Below are 22168 nucleotides of genomic sequence, written 5' to 3' on the forward strand. Positions count from 1 at the left end.
TTGTAAATCCTAGTTATTACCGTTTTTGTATATGTAATGGCTATAAAACTACTGTCTTATTTTATTTTTTATTTTTGTATTTTTCTGAAGTGAGAAGTGGAGAGGCAGAGAGACAGACTCCTGCATGCAGCAAACCGGGATCCACCCGGCATGTCCACTAGGGCATAATGCTCTGCCCATCTGGGTCCCTTGTTCCCTTGCAACCGGAGTCATTCTGGTGCCTGAGGTGGAGGCCATGGAGCCATCCTCAGCACCCGGGCCAACTTTGCTCCAGTGGAGCCTTGGCTGCAGGAGAGGAAGAGAGCGACAGAGAGGAAGGAGAAGGGAAAGGGTGGAGAAGCAGATGGGCACTTCTCCTGTGTACCCTGGCTGGGAATCAAACCCAGAACTTCCACGCACCAGGCTGACGCTCTACCACTGAGCCAGCCGGCCAGGGCAATACTGTCTTATTTTAGATTCACATTTCTTTGATCATTGGTGAAGTTGAACATTTGTTTATAGGTTATTTTTAAATTGGCATTTTAATTCTTTGTTAATCTTCTGTTTGTCCTTTTTTTATTATTATAAGAGGCCTTATTCCTTTTTACCTTTCATTAAAGTTTTATTCATCAACTACTGTTTCAGGCAATTTGCTGGGCATTGGCTATACAGTTTTTGACCTTTTGTGGAACTGACATTCTAGAAAGGAAGATCAAATACTCAGATAAATACATGTAGCTTGTGTGAACGAAGAAGGGAGAGTTACATGATACTATGAATTCATAATAGAGGGATTTTTTAGAGAGATGAGAGAAAATCTTCCTGTGAGACTAATAGTAGAGCCGATACCTGAAGAAAGACCAGGGAATGGGTTTAGTGAGGAAGAGTGTCCTTACTCATGGCCTGTTTGGCAAGTGCTGAGGTACTGAAAGTGGCTAGAGCACTGCAAACAGAAGTAGGAGATAGGACTGGAGAAGTACATCGGGGCCTGACCATGCAGGGCGGTCTGTCCTGAGAGGAGCAGGGAGTTCTGGAGACAGTTCAGGCAGAGTGATGACAAGATTAGATTTATATTTTTTAAAAAGGTGGCTGTAGGAGATGAAGAACAGCTTAGAGAGAGCAAGGCATGGTATCTGGATGGACTTGATAACAAGATACAGGAGTCCACAGGAAATGAAGGGGATCTGCACTGGGGTGGTGGCAGTGGAGAAGAGTGAATGCATTAAGAGAGATAGGAAGAGCAAAATTAACAAAGACTCGGCGAAGACTACATGTAGGTGATGAGACTGGAGAGGGATGCCTCTTAGGCTTGGTGTAAAAAATAGAGGGATGGTGATACACCACATTATGGAAGAATACTAAAAGAACAGGTTTTGGTGTAGAAAGATCATAAGTCTAGTTGTTGACTTAAGCTTTAGTGTGGCTCATTGAGTTGTCCAAGTGAAGATATCAAATAGGAAGCCAGCTAGTTATATATAGTTCTTATATTAGCCTTGCATATGAAATAGGTACAAGATGGACTAGAACCAAGCATATTGCTTCATAGTTGATAGGAAAGGGTAAGTCTGCAAAGAAGACAGAAAATTTAACCGAAAAGGAAGTTGAAACCAGTAAGGTGTCTGGCGTCTTGAAAGCCCACTGGAGAGAACAAGGGGAGGGCTGGAGGGGAAGCAGGTTGGCGTGGGTGGAACTAGGAAATGCCTGTTCGCTTGAGTGACGGGTCCATTAGTTTGCCAGAGCTGTTTCCACAAACACCACAGACTGGGCGGCCTAAATAACAGTTGTTCTCACAGTTCTGGAGGCCAGGAGTCTGAGACCAAGAAGACAGCAGATTTGGTTTCTCTCTCCATGGCTTGCAGATGACCACCTTCTCGCTGGGTCCTCACACAGTCAGCCCTCTGCGTGCACATGTGTCTGGTGCCTTCCTTTGTGTCCACATTCCCTCCTCTTATAAGGACCTGAGTCATATTTGCTTAAGTCTTACCCGATGACCTTATTTAACCTTAATTAACCTGTTTAACGGCCCTGTCTTCAAATACAGTCACATTCTGAGATACTGGGAGTTAGAACTTCCTGAATTTTAGGGGGACACAATTCAGCCCTTAACACATGAACTAACTTGTTTTTCTTCAGTCACAGGAGCGTAATTCAGATTGGTGTGAGTTGAATAAATGGATGTATTTAAGAAATCAAGTATAGACAGTTCCTTGAGAAGTTTTTCTGTAACGGTAGCGTGAAGATATTAGCAAAAGCAGTGTTATCTGTGATGAGGGTCCTTTTATTTTAGTTAATTTTCATTGTATTAGTAATTTTATAAATTAGAGGGTCTTTTTATTTTTGTTAATTTATTGTATTAGTAATTTTATAAAATACAATAATGGTGAAATAATAGGAAAATTAGTATTTTAAATGACGCACCAAATATAAGTCCAAATATTTCATTGTCACATTTTAATAGGCATAAAATTATTTTGTCTAATTTCTATAAGTCTCTAAATTTTTACTCACCTTCCATACTTATCTCCAATGGTCCAGTTATCAGTTTGTGGACCAGTACCAAATAACACTCAAAGGAAGTAGTCTATACAGGGAGTGAAGGGAGAGCCTTATTTTTTTTTTAACAGAAGAGAAGGCAAATTTAAAAGATGAATTACAAGACTCCAGTTAAGTAAGGATGAAATTAAATAGTCAAGAGAGAAGGATTAAGTAAGGTTCTTGAGAAGCCAGGAGAAGAAAGGATTCAAAGCACAGGATGAGAGATTTATTATATTAGCTTATACAGGAAGGGAAACAATCATTTTGTTCTAACAGGGGAAATGGTTCTGGGTTATGTAGGAAGATAAGGGAATTCCTTTCTGATGCTTTCAGTTGTCTCTGAAGTAGGAAATCAGGTCATCTGCTAAGAGTGAGGGTGAGGAATGGGCAGGCAATCTGAGGAGACTGGCAAGAGTCGTAGTGGAGACCGAAGAAAACAGTAGGATTTCCTGGTAGTTCTGAAGCCATTTATTTGATGATGCTGATCATGAATTATGATGGAATCAATCTGCTCCTTACATCACCTTCTCTAGCAGGAATCATCCATAACTGGGGTTTTCATAAACCAGTACAAAAGAAGATAGATAAAGGGAGTTCAGAATATTGTTGAACAGCTAATTTAAATCCTTAATCAGAGCATATTCTTTCTCTGCATTTAGTGACTTCTCATTCCTTGCAAACCCCTCTCCATAGCTTCATTATTCTCAGACTTCATCTAGTACCATTATTCTCCTCACTTACTGCTCTCCAGACATACTGTCTTTTTTTGTTCTGGGAAAATACCAAGCTCCCATCTCAGGACTTTTGCTCATATGTCATGTCCTTGAAGCTTTTTATGACCACTGGCTCATCCCTTTCTATCCACCTGTTACTTTCTGTCATTGACACTGTTTTTATTTCCCTCATATGGCATTATCATGCCTGGATGTTATCTTGTTTATTTACTTGTTAATTGTCTTCTCCCTTTACGAATGTAGGTTCCATGGAGCCAGGGTTATTATCTTTTTTGAAAAAAATTATTTTTATTGAATTTATTGGAGTGACATTGGTTAACAAAATTATACAGGTTTCATACTAAATCAGGCGCGTTCAGGGTAGTATGGTAGCAGACAAAATTATACATGTTTCAGATGTGCAATTCTATAATACATTATATATAGATTACATTGTGTGTTCATCACCCCAAGTCAGGTTTCCCTCCCTCACTATCTACCCCCTCTCACCCCTCCTCCACCTCTCCCCTCATCCTTTCAGGGATGTAATCCTGTTCTCCAGTGCACTTGGATAGCTTAGGACAGTGTGTGGCATATAGGTACTCCAAAAATGTTTGATGAATACGTAGAAATGAGGAGAGGAGCAAGGAAATACAGGGAGGGGAGGAGGGATGTACCATGGATTTAAATTGTTTAAAGTGTGCAATAAAGAAGAATGAGGATTAATGATGAGGTTAAAGAACATTTGCAGTAGGAGTAGTTGAACACGAGAAAGAGGAATTGTCTAAGGGTATAAGCCAGTTATTTTGAAAAAGAAGCAGACATGATGGTCTCAGAATTAGAAATGTGATCTTGGGAGTAATATTTGAGGTGGAATGGAGAAACTGGGAGGTGAGGGTTATGGATGGTTTGTCCTTTAGATGTTGAAATTACAGAATGTTGGAAAGGCTTAGGGGAGATCAAAATTATGGGTGATTGAGGGCAAACAAGGAAGAGTTTATTAAATAAGAGAAATGAACATGGCCTCCCAGATAGCATGAGTTTCCTATAAGAGCTGGCTTTTTAAAAAGAGCATGAAGGACTGACCAGGCGGTGATGCAGTGGATAGAGGGTCGGACTGAGATGCAAAGGACCCAGGTTCGAGACCCCGAGGTCACCAGCTTGAGCACGGGCTCATCTGGTTTGAGCAAAAGCTCACCAGCTTGGACCCAAGGTCACTGGCTCGAGCAAGGGGTTACTTGGACTGCTGTAGCCCCACGGCCAAGGCACATATGAGAAAGCAATCAGTGAACAACTAAGGTGTCGCAACAAAGAACTGATGATTGATGCTTCTCATCTCTCTCCGTTCCTGTCTATCTGTCCCTGTCTATCCCTCTCTCTGACTCTTTCTCTGTCCCTGTAAAATAAAATAAAATAAAAAGAGCATGAAGGAAAGCAATGATCTGAAAATATAAATAGCAAAGAGGTAGAATCCCACATTTTAGCGGATTTATTTTTAAAGATAATTGCAAAGGGCTGAAAGGAAAGTAGCATCAGCAGAAGGTAACCAGCTCTAGCTATAAGGAGGTGGTGGGAAAGCTTGGAGAAGAGGTTAGTGATATAGGAGCATTTTCTGGTTAAATTGCAGAGCATGTCTAGAGGGCAATTGTGGCAGCATTTGAGAGATGGGATAACAGCTTTATGGAAGGTACAGAACAGGCATGACAATCTACTCTAGGGTTTTAGTGTCTTTTTTTTTTTTTTTGTCTTTTTTAAAGAGAGTCAAGAAGAGAGAGAGGGTGAGAAGCATCAACTCAGTTGTTTTCATTGTAGTTGTGCATTACTTGCTTCTGAGAGAGTGAGAAGCATCAACTCATGTTTGCTTTCACCTTGAGTGTCCAGTACGTGCTTTAACTGGGGCCGTTACCAGTGTCCCCTTACTCAAGCCAGCGACCGTTGGGCTCAAAATCATGACCATTGGGATCGTGTGGACAACCCACCACCCAAGCCAGGACCTTCAGGTTTCAGACTGGCAACCTCAGCATTCTGGTTGTGTGTTCTCCCAGAATGATGATAACTTTTCAAAATTGTGTATATTCGTTTTTTGTTTGTTTTATTTTGATGGTACTGTTTTATGTGTTTAGATCTGTTGGTATTTTACTGTATGTTCTCTACATTTGTCATGCTTGGGAAGACCTACAGAGGTACCCCAATATATTGAATGATCGCTTGCTTTTTCTTAGTATTTGTATGGTTTCTTCTTTAACATTTAAATGTTTCATTTTTCTGGAATGTATTAATTTATATTACTGTTTTTTATACAAATGTATTTTATATATATAATGTATTGCATATCTTTTTCCAAATGTCTAGATTATTTTAAGTACTTTTCTCTTGTATTATATATTTTCTTGCCTATTTCATTTATTAGGAAATTCCATTAAAGAGTCTGTAAAATCCATACTTTAATTAGTGTTCAGCTGATTATGCCTTGCTGTCCTTTTTGTTTTAAAAACCATATTTAAATGTATTTAAAATTCTTGTATTTATCAAAATTACAAGTGGACACGTTTGGCTCACTAATGCCACTTCTAATAATTTATCTACTTAATATATGTATGAAATGAAATATGTACAGATTTCTTCATTGCTTTTTTCTGTAAAGCGAAAGACTAGAAACAATCCTACCATTCATCAGTAGGGGAAGTGATTAAATTAATTTGAGCATGTCCGTACAGTGAAAAATGTGATAGCATTTTTTTAAAGTGAGGAAACTGATGCAGAATCTTCAATTTTTTTAATGAAAAGAGCAAGGCACAACAGTATACATACATATATATACTACTTATTTGTGTACCCCTAAAACATTTTACTGATGAGATTGGATGCCTTAAAGGAAGGTAACTGGTTGGCCAAGGGAAAGAGGTGGGTATTCTTTTGTACCTTTTGAATTTTGAGTTATGAGACTATTACTAAGTCAAAAATAAGTAAAATTTAAAAAAGTAAAATGATGAGCCCTGGCTGGGTAGCTCAGTTGGTTCGGGTGTCATCTGATACTCCAAGGGTGCAGTCTAACCCTCGCTCAGGGCACGTACAGGAACCGACCAGTGAATGCATAAATAAGTGGAACAACAGATTGGTGTTTCTCACTCCATCTTTCTCAAATCAATAAATATTTTTTTCGTTAAAAAATGAAAGGTAAAATAAAACCACTGAAATTTGATTTTTAGAATTCTTGAAGGAGAATTATCGTTCAGAAGTGTCATAATTCCAAGTTAAAATTTTCAAAAATAAAGTTAAAATGTTTTTTTTTTTGTTCTCTGTTTTCCGATCACAGGGAATGTGCAGCAGTCAGTTCACCGCAGACAAAGCTGGAAAGGCTCGAAGGAATCCTTGGTTCCTCAGAGACATGGCCCTCCACTAGGCGATGGGGCCGCCTACCGTTCTGAAAGCCCCAGTTCGCAGGCAGACGTAGGAAAACCTTTGTCAGGCTCCGGTATACCAGCATTTGCTCAAGCTCACCCTAGCAACGGACAGAGAGTGAACCCCCCCCCACCTCCTCAAGTAAGGAGTGTCACTCCTCCACCACCTCCCAGAGGTCAAACTCCTCCTCCAAGAGGTACAACTCCACCACCCCCTTCGTGGGAACCCAACTCCCAAACAAAGCGCTATTCTGGGAATATGGACTATGTCATCTCCCGGATCTCTCCTGTCCCACCTGGAGCCTGGCAGGAGGGCTATCCTCCACCACCTTTGAACACGTCCCCAATGAATCCTAATCAGGGACAGAGAGGCATTAGTTCTGTTCCTGTTGGAAGACAACCCATCATCATGCAGAGTTCTAATAAATTTAACTTCCAACCAGGGAGACCTGGGATTCAGAATGGTAGTGGTCAGACTGATTTTATGATGCACCAAAATGTCCCTGCTGGTGCTGTGAATCGGCAGCCACCCCCTCCGTACCCTCTGAGCCCAGCTAATGGACAGAGCCCCTCTGCTTTACAGACAGGGGGACCTGCTGCTTCTTCGTCATATGCAAATGGGAATCTTCCTCAGTCTATGATGGTGCCAAATAGAAACAGCCATAATATGGATCTTTATAACATTAGTGTGCCTGGACTGCAGACCACTTGGCCTCAGTCATCTTCAGCTCCAGCCCAGTCGTCCCCAAGCACTGGGCATGAAATCCCTACATGGCAGCCTAACATACCAGTCAGGTCAAATTCTTTTAATAACCCATTAGGAAATAGAACAAGTCATTCTACTAATTCCCAGCCTTCAGCTACAACTGTCACTGCTATTACACCAGCTCCGATCCAGCAACCTGTGAAAAGCATACGTGTATTGAAACCAGAGCTGCAGACTGCTTTAGCACCTACTCACCCTTCTTGGATACCACAGCCAATTCAAACTGTTCCGCCCGGTCCTTTTTCTGAGAGTACCACTTCAAATGTGACCGTTATGCTGCCTGTTGCTGAAGCTCCAAACTATCAAGGTCCACCCCCGCCTTATCCAAAGCATCTGCTGCACCAAAACCCATCTGTTCCTCCGTATGAATCAGTCAGTAAATCCAACAAGGAGGATCAGCCGAACTTGCTGAAGGAAGATGAGGTTGAAAAAAGTTATGAAAATGTTGATAGTGGGGATAAAGAAAAGAAACAGATCACAACTTCACCTATCACCGTTAGGAAAAACAAGAAAGATGAAGAGCGAAGGGAATCTCGTATTCAAAGTTACTCTCCTCAGGCATTTAAATTCTTTATGGAGCAACATGTAGAAAATGTCCTCAAATCTCATCAGCAACGTCTAAATCGTAAAAAACAATTAGAGAATGAAATGATGCGGGTAAAACCTTTTAAAATGTCCATTTTTATACTTGATCATCTGTGTGCTTGGTGTTTATTTTAAAATATTGTGGTCCAGTATTTTTCTTTCTTTTTGTAGCTAAATATATTATCAATTACTTAAAAGTCAGTAAACATTATTTTATCGCATTTTAATATTTTAAGATTTACTCAGAATTTCCTGTAATAAAGTTCTTCTAATTAAGAAAAATATAATTTACAGTTGAGCTGTACATAATCCCTTTATGTGGAAATTGGAACAGGGTTATTTTTTAGGTTTTACATGTTACAACATTTTAAAATGAGCTAGAATTATCTGGGTCTCCTCTCTTAAAACATTTATATTTACTTAGTAGTTTTGAACTTGTGAGTTTGTCAGGTTGGTCTTATTTCAAAGTGTCAAAGACATCTTCCTTCAGTTATTTACCCATGTAGTTTCATTTTTATAATGTACTAGAAAAGTACTGAAATTATTAAATCAAAGTCCACTAAAACAGAGATCAGAATAAGTTTGATCTCTGTTGTGATTCCATATAGGTCTCTTCACTAGATAGTGTGCTGGTACTCTTATCATTATTATTTTTATAACATTTTTATAGTTTAGAAGTTTGACTCCTAATCTTATATCTGTTGCTCAAATTCCAAGAGGCTTAAATTTGTAATGATATTTCCTTTCCCAACTTACAAAAGCTGTTCTTTTAAAATTATTTCTCTAAATCTGATATCACAATATTGTTATTCCTGCTATAAAGTGAATTTTGTTAGATAAATATGATAATCTGTATGACCTTATCCATATTTTAGCTCTTAGGATTTCTTACTAAAGTCTGTCTGTATGTATTTTCTTAGTTTATTTTTCCTTTTTCCTCTTCACTTTCACTAATAGCTGATTTAAACTTTTATGGTGTTGGAAGCTTTGCTGACTTCTGTAGCCTCCATTACTGTGTAGGCAAGTAAGATTTTAAGAGAAACAGTTCTACCCTAAGTCTGGCATGCCACCCTTCTCAAAAGATTTTGCATGCAAGTGCACATCCTAACAGAAGCATGAGGTTGCTATATATTAATTAGTCTTGCATTTCTAGAATTGAATTTTACTTTTCAAATTAAATTCCTATTCTATTTAAACCCTTAAATTAGTTACTAAGCAGCTAAAAATAAACTGTTCCTTCTATCTAAATCCAGGAATTTCGTATCTACTTAGAATTTGGTTTTAGTTTTTATCTGTGTTTTGGTATCTTCCTAAGTCATATTGACTATTCTTTGAAATGTTCCAAGATACCTAAAAGATACCATGTAAACACACAAGTTGTCCCTTTTAAATAAGGTAGGAAAAACTGCATTTTGTGCTAATGATGGCTGCAAGTCCTACACTTATTCTAATGCCTTGAGAAAAATAAAAGGAAAGACTCACTATTAATGAGTCTTTAGTTTAGAGAAGATAGTCTTCTGTTCTTAATATATCAGTTTTTTAGAATAAATGAACTTGGAATGAAAGAATTTTTCATAAAGGCTAAAATGGGAGGAAGAATATTTGAAACGAGGTATTTTACAAAGCAGCATATAATGAAGGCAGTCTAATTATGTAATTTGGGATGAACGTGCATGGAGGGATGGATGAGGATGCATGTTAACAGATGTTTGGATATTGCACACTGGGAACGTTTTTGAGTGCATTAGAGAGGAGTAGAAAGCTGATGGTTGGTATCATCTCCTTACTCTTCACAGCAGAATCTGCATATATACTCACCTTGTATATCCTATTAACTATCTCTTAAGCTGCACTTTTGATGATTTTCTCTGAAATATATACTTTAGATTTCTAACATGCTTTATTAAAAGTGATTATGCATTTAACCTTTAAATAAATGCCTGATTTTTTTTCCAAGCTATTTCTTAATATTCTGTATAGAAGATAATTTCTCATATAATATTTACCTTATTTGCCTAGGTTGGATTATCTCAAGATGCCCAGGATCAAATGAGAAAGATGCTTTGCCAAAAAGAATCTAATTACATCCGTCTTAAAAGGGCTAAAATGGACAAGTCTATGTTTGTGAAGATAAAGACACTAGGAATAGGAGCCTTTGGTGAAGTCTGTCTAGCAAGAAAAGTAGATACTAAGGCATTGTATGCAACAAAAACTCTTCGAAAGAAAGATGTTCTGCTTCGAAATCAGGTTGCTCATGTTAAAGCTGAGAGAGATATCCTGGCCGAAGCTGACAATGAATGGGTAGTTCGTCTATATTATTCATTCCAAGATAAGGACAATTTATACTTTGTAATGGACTACATTCCTGGGGGTGACATGATGAGCCTACTAATTAGAATGGGCATCTTTCCAGAAAATCTGGCTCGATTCTACATAGCAGAACTTACCTGTGCAGTTGAAAGTGTTCATAAAATGGGTTTTATTCATAGAGATATTAAACCTGATAACATTTTGATTGATCGTGATGGTCATATTAAATTGACTGACTTCGGCCTCTGCACTGGCTTCAGATGGACACATGATTCTAAGTACTATCAGAGTGGTGAGTAAAATCAAAATATTTACACATGTTAATATGATTTATTAATGCAATAAAATAATAACATGGTATTATCACCGGATGGGACCTAGAAGTCCTGGGTCATATCTTCGCTGTTGGATAAGCATGGGTGAATCCTTCAGACATTTTAGATGTAAAAAATGAGTGTGTTAGGGTCAATTATCTCTAAATACAATTCACATTTTTGAAGTAACCACTATGTTTTGTTATGTTGAACTGTGACAAATACCATTTTAAAAATAATTGAAACCCCATTCCCACCATTTAGCTTAAAAACTAGATTATCAGTACATTTGAAACTCTTAATCACTTCCCCATCTTCTGTAGAAGTAACCATTATATTAAAACTTTGTAATTCTTTTCTCTGTATTTTCACCACATATTTATGTAACCCTAAAAAATATATTATTTCATTTTGTTTACTCTAAAAGCTTTATTTAAATGTAATAATTCTATATGTATTCTTTTATGTTGACTTCTATGTTTGAGGTTCCTCTGTGTTAATTGTATTTAACATTTATTTTCACTGTTATTTAGGATTCCATTGTAGGACTACTACACAACTTATTTAAACCTTCAGCATTATGCACATGGTTCTTTTAAATCCTCACATCATTATAAGGCAGGATAAAGAAATGAAGGCTTAGTTAGATGAAGTAACTTGCCCAAGGTCAGACAGAAAATAAGTGTAAGGGCTAGGCTTTGAACCCAGGTTTGTCTGATTACAGGGCCCATGTTATTTCTACTACACCACAGTGCCTACCAAGATCCCTTCAAGCTCTAATGGAAGTGTAAGTCAATCTGACATTTGTTGAATACTTACTATGACTAGGTACTTTACATATATTTTAATTTAATGCTTACAGCAATCCTCTGAGGTAAATAGTGTTAGCCTCTGTACTTCTGTGAACACGAGTAGATTGACAATAAACGGATAGATAAAACTGAGACACCCGAACCTACTTTAATGTTCAGCTTAATGTTAATGTAATACCTACAGATTCACCTGAATTACTTGGGATTCTTTTTAATTTATTGTGTTTACATAGAGTCTAGTGTCCCCCCAAATGCATCCCCCTCCCCCGTATTCCCCTCAACAATCCCTTGCTCCTCTCCCAAAAGTTCCCTCCCCCTTCCCTTAAGGTTTAATTCCGTTCTTCAGTTCACACTGTTCCTTGGATTCCTCAAATGAGTGAGGTCATATGATATTTTTCTTTCTCTGCCTGGCTTATTTCACTTAACATAATAGTTTCCAGGTCCATCCATGTTGTTGCAAAAGTTAATATATCCTTCTTTTTCATGACCCCATAGTATTCCATTGTGAATATGTACCACAGCTTTTTAATCCACTCGTCCACTGACAGACACTTGGGCTGTTTCCAGATCTTTGCTATTGTGAACAATGCTGCCATAAACATGGGGGTGCATTTCTTTTTTTGAATCAATGATATGGTGTTCCTGGGATATATTCCTAAAAGTGGGAGAGCTGGGTCAAAAGGCAGTTCCATTTTTAATTTTTTGAGGAATCGCCATACTGGTTTCCACAGTGGCTGCACCAGTCTGCATTCCCACCAGCAGTGCAGGAGGGTTCCCCCTTCTCCACATCCTCGCCAGCACTTATTCTGTGTGTTGTTTTGTTGATTAGCGCCATTCTGACCTGTGTGAAGTGGTATCTCGTGGCTTTAATTTGCATTTCTCTAATGATTAGTGATGTTGAACATTTTTTCATCTATTGACCATCTGTATGTCATCTTTGGAGAGGTGTCTATTGATTTCTTTTGCCCATTTTTTGATTGGATTGTTTGTCTTCCTGGTGTTAAGTTTTACAAGTTCTTTATAAATTTTGGTTATTAACCCTTTATCAGACATATTGTCGAATGTGTTCTCCCGTTGTGTGGTTTGTCTTCTTATTCTGTTCATATTGTCTTTAGCTGTACAAAAGCTTTTTATTTTGATATAGTCCCATTTGTTTATTCTGTCTTTTATTTCACTTGCCTATGGAGATAAATATATTGCTGCGAGAGATGTCGGTGAGCTTACTGCCTATGTTTTCTTCTAAGATGCTTATGGTTTCACGACTTACATTTAAGTCTTTTATCCATTTTTAGTTTATATTTGTGAATGGTGTAAGTTGGTGGTCTAGTTTCATTTTTTTTGCAGGTAGCTGTCCAATTTTCCCAACACCATTTGTTAAAGAGACTGTCTTTACTGTATGCTCTTACCTTCTTTGTCAAATATCAGTTGTCCATAAAGGTGTGGGTTTATTTCTGGGTTCTCTGTTCTGTTCCATTGATCTATATGCCTGTTCTTATGCCAGTACCAAGCTGTTTTGCGTACAATGGCCTTGTAGTATGACTTGATATCAGGAAGTGTGATACCTCCCACTTTATTCTTCTTTTTCAAGATTGCTGAGGCTGTGTTCTTTGATTTTATATAAATTTTTGGAATATGTGTTCTGTATCTTTGAAGTATGCCATTGGTATTTTAATAGGAATTGCATTGAATTTATAAATTCCTTTGGGTAATATAGTTTGTTTGTTTTTGGTACTTTTCTGAAGCTGGAAACCGGGAGGCAGTCAGACAGACTCTCGCATGCGCCCGACCGGGATTCACCCGGCACGCCCACCAGGGAGCGATGCTCTGCCCATCCGGGGCGTTGTTCTGTTGCGACCAGAGCCACTCTAGCGCCTCGGGCAGAGGCCAAGGAGCCATCCCCAGCTCCCGGGTCATCTTTTGCTCCAATGGAGCCTTGGCTGCGGGAGGGGAAGAGAGAGACAGAGAGGAAGGAGAGGGGGAGCGATGGAGAGGCAAATGGGCGCCTCTCCTGTGTGCCCTGGCCGGGAATCGAACCCAGGACTTCGCACGCCAGGCCGACGCTCTACCATTGAGCCAACCAGCCAGGGCCTATAGACATTTTAATGATGTTTATTCTTCCTATCCATAACACAGTATATGCTTCCACTTGTTTGTCTCTTCCTTGATTCCTTTTATCAAGGTTTTATAATTTTCCGGGTACAAGGCTTTAATCTCCTTGGTTAAAATTACTTCTAAGTATTTTTTTTTTTTTTTTTTGCAATAGTGAAGGGGATTGTTTCTTTAATTTCTCTTTCTGACTGTTCATTGTTGGTGTATAAAAATGCCTCTGATTTCTGTGTATTAATTTTATACCCTGCCACCTTGCCAAATTAATTTATCAGGTCCAGTAGTTTTTTACTGAGACTTTTGAGTTTTCTATATACAGTATCATACCATCTGCAAATAATGGTAGTTTTACTAATTCTTTTCCAATTTGGATGCCTTTTATTTCTTCTTCTTGTCTGATTGCTGTAGCTAGAACTTCTAGTACTATGTTGAATAAGAGTGGATGGCCTGACCTGTGGTGGTGCAGTGGATAAAGCATCAACCTGGAAACGCTGAGGTTGCTGGTTCAAAACCCTGGGCTTGCCTGGTCAAGGCAAATATGGGAGTTGATGCTTCCTGCTTCTCCCCCCCCTCTATAATGAATAAATAAAATCTTTAATAAAAAAAAAAAGAGTGGTGAAAAGAAGCACCCCTGCCTTGTTTCTGATCTTAAGGGGATTGCTTTTCATTTTTGCCCATTAATTATGATGTTGGCTGTAGGTTTCTCATAAATAGCCTTTATCACATTGAGGTATGTTCCCTGTATTCCCACTTTGCTGAGAATTTTGATCATAAATGGGTGCTGGATTTTATCAAATGCTTTTTCTGCATCTATTGACATTATCATGTGGTTTTTCTCCTTCCTTTTGTTTATGTGATGAATCACATTGATTGATTTACAAATATTGTACCATCCTTGCCTCCCCAGAATAAATCCCACTTGATCATGTTGTATGATGTTTTTCATGTATTGTTGGATCTGGTTTGCTAATATTTTGTTGAGGATTTTAGCATCTAAATTCATCAGAGATATTGGCCTATAATTTTCTTTCTTTGTGTTGTCTTTGCTTTTGGAATCAGAATTATGCTCGCCTCATAAAAGGAGCTTGGAAGTCTTCCTTCCTCTTGAATTTTTTGAAATAGCTTGAGAAGGATAAGAGTTAGTTCTTTGAATATTGGGTAGAATTCACCAGTGAAGCCATCTGGCACAGGGCTTTCATTTGATTGAGTTTTTTTTATAGCTGTTTCAATGTCATTTGTTCTGATCGGTCTGTTTAGGTTTTCTGAATCATCCAGATTGATTTTTGAAAGATTATGTTTCAAGAAATTTGGCCATTTCACCTTGGTTGTTTAATTTTTGGGCATACAATTCTTCATAGTATTTTCTTAAAATATTTTGTATTTCTGTTGTGTCAGTTGTTCTTTCTCCACTCTCATTTCTAATTTTATTTATTTGAGTCCTCTCTTTTTTTCTTGGTGAGTCTGGTTAAAGGTTCATCAATTTTGTTTATCCTTTCAAAGAACCAGCTCTTGGTTTGATTGATTCTCTGTATTGTTTCTTTAGCCTCTATGTCATTTATTTCTGCTCTGATCTTTATTTTTTCCTTCCTTCTACTACTTCTGGGCTTTACTTGCTGTTCTTTTTCTAGTTCTTTTAGATGCAAGGTTAGGTTGTTTATTTGAGCTTTTTCTAGCTTCTTAAGGTATGTCTGTAGTGCTATGAACTTTTCTGTCATTACTGCTTTTGCTGTGTCTCATAAATTTTGAGTTGTTGTATGCTCATTATCATTTATTTGCTTCTAGGAATTGTTTTTCTTTTTTTATCTCATTATTAACCCATTAGTTAGTTAATAACATGCTATTAGTTTCCATGTGTTTGAGTATTTTTCAGTTTTTCTGTTGTGGTTGATTTCTAGTTTCATGGCAGTGTGATCAGAGAAAATGCTTTACATGACTTCAATCTTCTTAAATTCGTTGAGACCGCTTTTGTGCCCTAACATGTGGTCTGTCTTAGAGAATGTACCATGTGCACTAGAAAAGAATGTATATTCTGCTGTTTTGGGTGAAAGGTTCTGAAGATATGTATTAAATCCAGTTGATCTAGTGTGTCCTTCAAGTCTGCTGTTTCTTTGTTGATTTTCTTTCTTGAGGATCTATCTAGTGATGTTAGTGAGGTATTAAAATCCCCTACTATTATAGTATTGCTGTTGATCTTGCTCTTTATCTCCATCAAATTCTGCTTTATATATTTAGGTGCTCAAATATTAGGTGCGTAGATATTTATAATGGTTATATCTTCCTGTTGGATTGCTCCCTTTATCATTATGTTGTGACCTTTATCTCTTACTATAGCCTTTGTTTTAAAGTCCATTTTGTCTGATATAAGTATTGCTACCCCAGCTTTTTTTCATTTCTATTTTCATGAAATATTTTTTTCCATCCTTTTACCTTCAGTCTATGTGTATCTTTTGTTTTGAGGTGTATCTCTTGTAGACAGCATATGTATGGGTTCTGTTTTCTTATCCACACAGCTACCCTGTCTTTTGATTGGATCATTTAAACCATTTACATTTAAGATTATTATTGATATGTAGTTGTTTATTGCCCTTTTATTCTTTACAGCTATATTCCTCTTTTACTATATTCTTTTTTCCTTTGTTCTGTTTACAATAGGCCCCTTAATATTTCTTGTAGCATTGGTTCAGTTGTTATGAATTCCTTGAGATTCTTTTTGTCTGGGAAGCTTTTTATTTCTCCTTCGATTTTAAATGATAGCCTTGCTGGATAAAGTAGTCTTCATTGTAGGCTGTTTGAATTACTTTAAATATTTCTTGCCATGCCCTTCTGGCCTCAAGTGTTTCTGTTGCGAAGTTGGATGTCATCCTTTTGGGGGTTCCTTTGTAGATGATAGTCTTTTTTTCTCTAGCAGCTTTTAATATTTTCTCTTTATCTCTTAGCTTTGGTATTTTAATTATGACATGTCTTGGTATATATTTCTTTGGGTTTCTCTTTAGTGGAACTCTCTGTGCTGCTTGAACTTGTGTGACTTTTTTCCTGCATCATTTCAGGGAAGTTTTCAGCTATGATTTGATTGAACAAGGTCTCTATCCCTTCATGCACACCTATGATGCATATGTTGTTTCTTTTTAGATTGTCACAGAGCTCTCAGAGTTTCCTCAGATTTTTTTAGCCTCTTTTCTTTTTGCTACTCTGCCTCCGTGTTTTCATTTATCTTCTAAATCACTGATTCGATCCTCTGCTTCATCCAGCCTGCTTTTAATTGCTTCTAGTGTAGTGTTCGTTTCTAATATTGTATTTATCATTTCTGACTGGTTCTTCTTTATTATTTGTGTCCTTTGTGATGCTTATTTCTTTATTTATGTGCTCATTGTGTCCATTGTTCTAAGATCTTTCAGCATTCTAATAATCATTATTTTAAATTCTGCATTCTGTAGTTTGCTTATTTCCATTTCAGTTCATTTTCTGGGGGGTTTTCTTGTTGATTCATTTGGATTTAACTTCTCTGTCTTCCCATTTTGTCTGTGTTGCCCTGGACTACCGTGGCCCGGGCCTGGCACAGATCAGTGGGGTTCACTGCCAATGACTGGTTCTTATTCACCTTTGGGAGCTACCCGTTATCCAGGTCTTGTGGCTGCCTCTGCTGGATCCAGGTACCCGTTGTAAATATCAGCTACACTCCTAGGCTTGCTTTTATCTACTCTTGGCTTGGGAGACATTCCTTTAAAAGTTCAAGTTCCCCTAAAATCCGTCTTCTGTTGCCTCTTATTGCTGGCAACAGAATTCACTGATTAGGGCTCAGTACTGTAATTCACTGATTAGGTACGGTATTCGATGTGGCTTACTCCTTAGCCTCAGGTGTCATTCTGTCCAGACATTTTATTATCTTTTTTTTGTTGTTCTTTTTCAGCACTCAGTTGGGTGTAGTCACAGGGTCCAGTGGGCGTGGCCCATGTGCTCCTGTTCTGTGTTCTGCCTGGCCACCTCCGCTGTTGCCTGGGGCTTTTGGGCTCAGGTGCTGCTGGCACCAGCCCGCCTTCACCACAGCTCTAATAGGGTTCGCACATGCCCGCGGGCCCATTTGGACTGCTTCCGTGGCTACCCCAGCCTGCACTGCCTCTAAGAGCTGGTGTGCGCCACGGGCACTTTTGCTCATGGGCTTGGACATCTGCCCCTGCTTCCACCCCCGTTCAGAACATCGGACCACTTCTGGGGCTGTCTTGGTAATCTCAGACCTCAGCAGCCACCTGGTACGACTGCTCGGATCACTATCAAGGATGCCCCTGCTTTCAATGCTGCTGAGGGCATGCGGCACCCTGAGTGGGTGTACCCGCTGGCTGGATCCCCAGAGCAGCCCGTGGGACTAACGCCCTTGCTGGAGAGCTGGCTCCCTCCCATGCGTTCCCCGTCTGCTGAGGCTCAGGCCTCTGCCGCCGCCCGCCCCCCCCCCCCCCCCCCCCTGTCTCCACTGACAGCACCCCGTCCTCCAGGTTTGCCCTCCCCAGCGACTTCCACCCTCATTGATGGGCTCTCGCACTCCTGTTCGTTCCTCCTCCATTGACACTTGGGCCTCTGTTCCCGCTGGGATCACAGCCAAGGGTGCGCCCTTTCCACCCAATCCCCTTGCAGGTTTGCACACCGCCTCGACTTCCACCCTCGCTGATGGACTCGCGCACTCCCGTGCGTTCACCCTCCGCTGAAGCTTGGTCCTCCGCCCCCTCCCCCCATCACTGCGGAGGGTGTGGCCCCCCCGCCCCCCCCCCCCCCCCCGCAGGTTTGTGTGCCACCTTGACTTCCGCCCTCGCTGACAGGCTTGCATGTTCCCCAGTGGTCCCTTTGCTGATGCAGGTTTGTGCAGGGCCTTGACTTCCGCCATTGGCTCCCCCCCCTCGGGCAGGTTTGCGCGGGGCCGACTTCCGCCCTGGCTGACGGGCTCACGCACTCCCATGCGTTCCCCCTCTGCTGAGACTCGCACCAACGCCCCTGCCCCCGCTGGGATCATCTGTGAGGGTGCGCCTCCCTATCCCCTGCCCCCGCAGGTTTGCATGCCGCCTTGACTTCCGCCATTGCTGATGGGCTTGCAAGCTCCCCCGTTGTCCCCTTTGCTGATGCTCGGGTCTCCGCCCCCGCTGGGATCACCACTGAGCCCACCCCTCCCCCACAGGTTTGTGCGCGCCTTGACTTCCGCCCTCGCAGATGGGCTCACGCACTCCCCTGAATTCCCCTTCTACTGACGCTCGGTTCTCTGCCCCACTGGGATCACTGCCGAGAGCGCGTCTTCCCCCCCCCCCCCCTCCGCCCCCGCAGGTTTGCGCACCGCCTTCACTTCCGCCCTTGCTGACGGGCTTGCGTGCTCCTGTTCCTCTTCCACTGACGCTCGCTCGGTCCTCCGCCCGGCTGGGATCACTGCCGGGAGGGCGCAACCCCCGCCCCCCGCAGGTTTACGCACCGCCTTGACTTCGCCCTTGCTGACGGGCTTGCGTGCTCCTGTTCCGCTACCACTGACGCTTGGTGCTCCGCCCCCTGCTGGGATCACTGACGAGGGCGCAACCCCCGCCCTCCCTCCCCCGCGGGTTTGCGCACCGCCTTGACTTCCGCCCTCGTTGATGAGCTCACCACTCCCCTGCGTTCCTCTTCCGCTCACGCTGGGTACTCCGCCCCCGCTAGGATCGGTGCTGAGGGCGCCCCCCCCTCCCCCCTCCCCCCCGCAGGTTTGCGTGCCCCCGCTGGGATCACTGCCGAGGGCGCCGCCCCCCCCCCCCCCCCCCCCCCCCCCCCCCCCCGCAGGTTTGCGCACCGCCTTGACTTCCGCTTCCGCTCACGCTGGGTACTCCGCCCCCGCTGGGATCACTGCCGAGGGCGCACCCCCCTCCCCCACCCGCAGGTTTGCGCACCGCCTTGACTTCCGCCCTCGCTGTCCAGCTTGCGTGCTCCTGTTCCTCTTCCACTCATGCTCGGGCCTCCGCCCGGCTGGGATCACTGCGGAGGGGCGCCTCCCCCACCCTCCGCCCCCCGCAGGTTTGCGCACCGCCTTGACTTCCGCCCTCGCTGATGGGCTCACGCAATCCCCTGCGTTCCCCTTCCGCTGATGCTCAGGCCTCCGCCCCGCTGGGATCACTGCCGAGGGCGCGCCCGCCCCACCCTCCGCCCCCCGCAGTTTTGCGCACTGCCTTGACTTCCGCCCTCGTTGAGGGGCTTGCATGCTCCTGTTTGTATCTCCTCCACTGACGCTGGGACCTTCACCGGCTGGGATCACCCCCGAGGGCCCGCCCCGGCAGGTTTGCAAGCCACCTTGACTTCCGCCCTCGCTGACGAGCTAGCCCGCTCCCGTGGGTTCCCCCTCTGCTGACGCTTGGGCCTCCCTTTCCCCCTGGAGTCACTGATGAGGGCGCGCCCCTGCCCCACATTCCCCGTCCACTGATACTGGGGCCTCTGCCCCTGCCAGAGGAGGGCTGTGTGTGAACCCGGACTTCCCCAGCGGTTCCCAGTTCTCGAATTTCCTCAGTGGCACCCTGCTGCTTCCCACCTGCCTGCCCCTGGCGAGCACTCAGCGGTGTGGGGAGGCAGAGGTAGCTTAGATCTCTGCACTCCCCATTTGTGTCCCTATTATGGCACCTGGCTCTAAGTGCCCTTGTTCTAGCTAGGGTAGGGGAGTCTCAGTTGGATGGGGCACTTTCTTTCCTCGGCTGGTGATGCTGTTCTTAGGAAAAATGTTCACTTTAAATTTGGGGAGTGACTCAACCCAGGTGTTAGGGTGTCTTCCTGGAGCTCCAGGAAAGTGGCTGTGAGCGAGGGTTCCATGCAGTTCCTTTAATACGGAGCCTGGATCTGAGAGTCCTGCCTCCTGTTCTCAAACTGTGTCTAGGCTTTTTTCTCAGCCAAATATAGTCTTTTAGCCCCTTCCAGGCTCCAGGGCTCTCGGCTGGGATTCTGGTTTTGGGGATAAGGACCTACACCTCCCTGGACAGGCCTCCTGGTCTCGAAAGTCTCTCCCGGCTGCTGCTCACTCCCGGGAGTGGGGCAGCCCTTTCTGCGTCTCCACCTTTCCTACCAGTTTCAGTGTGGGTTCCTTGGCTGTAGAATCCTCTTAGTTTAGTCCAAAGTTTGTGTTTTGTGATGAGTGTTCTCAGATTTAAGTTGTAATCCATCTTGGTTCTGGAAGTGGGCGTTGGAGCATCTATGTACTCTGTGGCCATCTTGGAACTCCTCTTGGGATTCTTTTAAAAAATATGATTTTTAGGCTCTATTCTAGTATACCGATTGAAAAATCTTCACTAGAGGGTAGAAATTGTATTTTAATCAAATATCCCAGATAATTATTACCACTAGGTTAATTTTAGATATATTTCTGGGTGATTTCATCTAGTCATTTAAATACCACCCCTATGTCAGTGACTTTCAATCTCCCTCTCCATATATGGCCTCTCCCTTTCACGTGGATTTCTAATAGGCTTCTCAAACTTAACATGACCAGTAAACAACTCTTAATTTCTCCCCCTTCTTATTTGTTCCCCATCCAGTCTTCCCCAGTTTCATAAATTATACCACCATCACCCACCTAGCTATCCTTGATTCTTTTTCCTCATACCCTCTACATTGAATCCATCAATAAGTTCTGCTGCCTGACCTGTGGTGGCACAGTGCGGCCCACTTTTGACACTCCCAAGATTGCTGGCTTGAGCGCAGGTGTGCCAGCTTCAGTATGGGGTCATAGATATGATCCCATGGTCATTGTCTTGAGCCCTAAGGTCTCTAGCTTGAAGCCCAAGGTCACTGGCTTGAGCAAGGGGTCATTGGCTAGGCTTCTGTCAAGGCAGGGATGAGAAGCAATCCACGAACAACTAAAAAGTGATGCAACTATAAGTTGATGCTTCTCATCTCTCACTCGTCTGTCGCATACATACGCACATGCACAAAATAGTAATAATTTTTCCTTACTTCACCTCTAAATATATCCTAGATCTGTTTACATTTCTCCATCCAAGCTTAATCCTCACAGCCTCTTAACTAGTCTTTTTTCACTCTTGCCCTCCCTTATAATCTGTTTAATCATAAATCAGGTCTTGTCATTTTCTTGCTTCAAATTCTCAGGATCTTCCACTATTCTTGGAGTGAAAAGTAAACCATGTTTTGCTTACAAACTCATGTGCACTGGCTCCCACTCCATTTCCTACCCTTCTCCTCTTTTCTAATCACACTGGTCTTCTGTTACTGTTGCTTCTGCATAGAATGCCTTGCCTGCTTTTCAAATGGTTGACTCCCATTCGCTTTTCACAAATGTCACCTCAGTGTGTCACATCACCCCAGTAGATTCTCAACGTGGGCTACATCGCTGTGTCTCATATATGTATCTGTTTTGTTTCTCCCCTGCAGAGAAGCTGCCTGCGAGAAAAACCCTGACTTTCTTACTTATCATTGTCATTATGGAATGAGTGAAACACTGATGTAATTTTTTTGAAACTTTGTCCAGAGTAGTAACGGGGAGCAGTGTGAATACAGATTCTTAATCCTACCTACTCCTAACTTTGTCATCATTTCACATTGAATGCATTATTGAGTCTTGGGTTCTTTCTTATTATAAAACTTGTCCTATTGCTACCTCAGATCACATGCTCCAGTTATATGGACATCATCAGTGGCTTGGTATACA

General features: G+C 41.9%; 1 protein-coding gene across 3 annotated transcripts in view; it reads left to right on the forward strand.

Annotated features, from left to right (window-relative positions):
- LATS1 (large tumor suppressor kinase 1) overlaps positions 1 to 22168 on the forward strand; it is a 47789-nt gene that overhangs the window by 20121 nt on the left and 5500 nt on the right. For all 3 annotated transcript variants that reach the window (XM_066373018.1, XM_066373017.1, XM_066373016.1), the window contains 2 exons: positions 6544 to 8051; positions 9999 to 10581. In XM_066373018.1, coding sequence (XP_066229115.1) covers positions 6544 to 8051; positions 9999 to 10581 — 2091 coding nt within the window. The remainder of the gene's footprint in view (positions 1 to 6543; positions 8052 to 9998; positions 10582 to 22168) is intronic.

This window comes from Saccopteryx leptura, chromosome 3 (assembly GCF_036850995.1).
Source record: "Saccopteryx leptura isolate mSacLep1 chromosome 3, mSacLep1_pri_phased_curated, whole genome shotgun sequence".
NCBI lineage: Eukaryota > Metazoa > Chordata > Mammalia > Chiroptera > Emballonuridae > Saccopteryx > Saccopteryx leptura.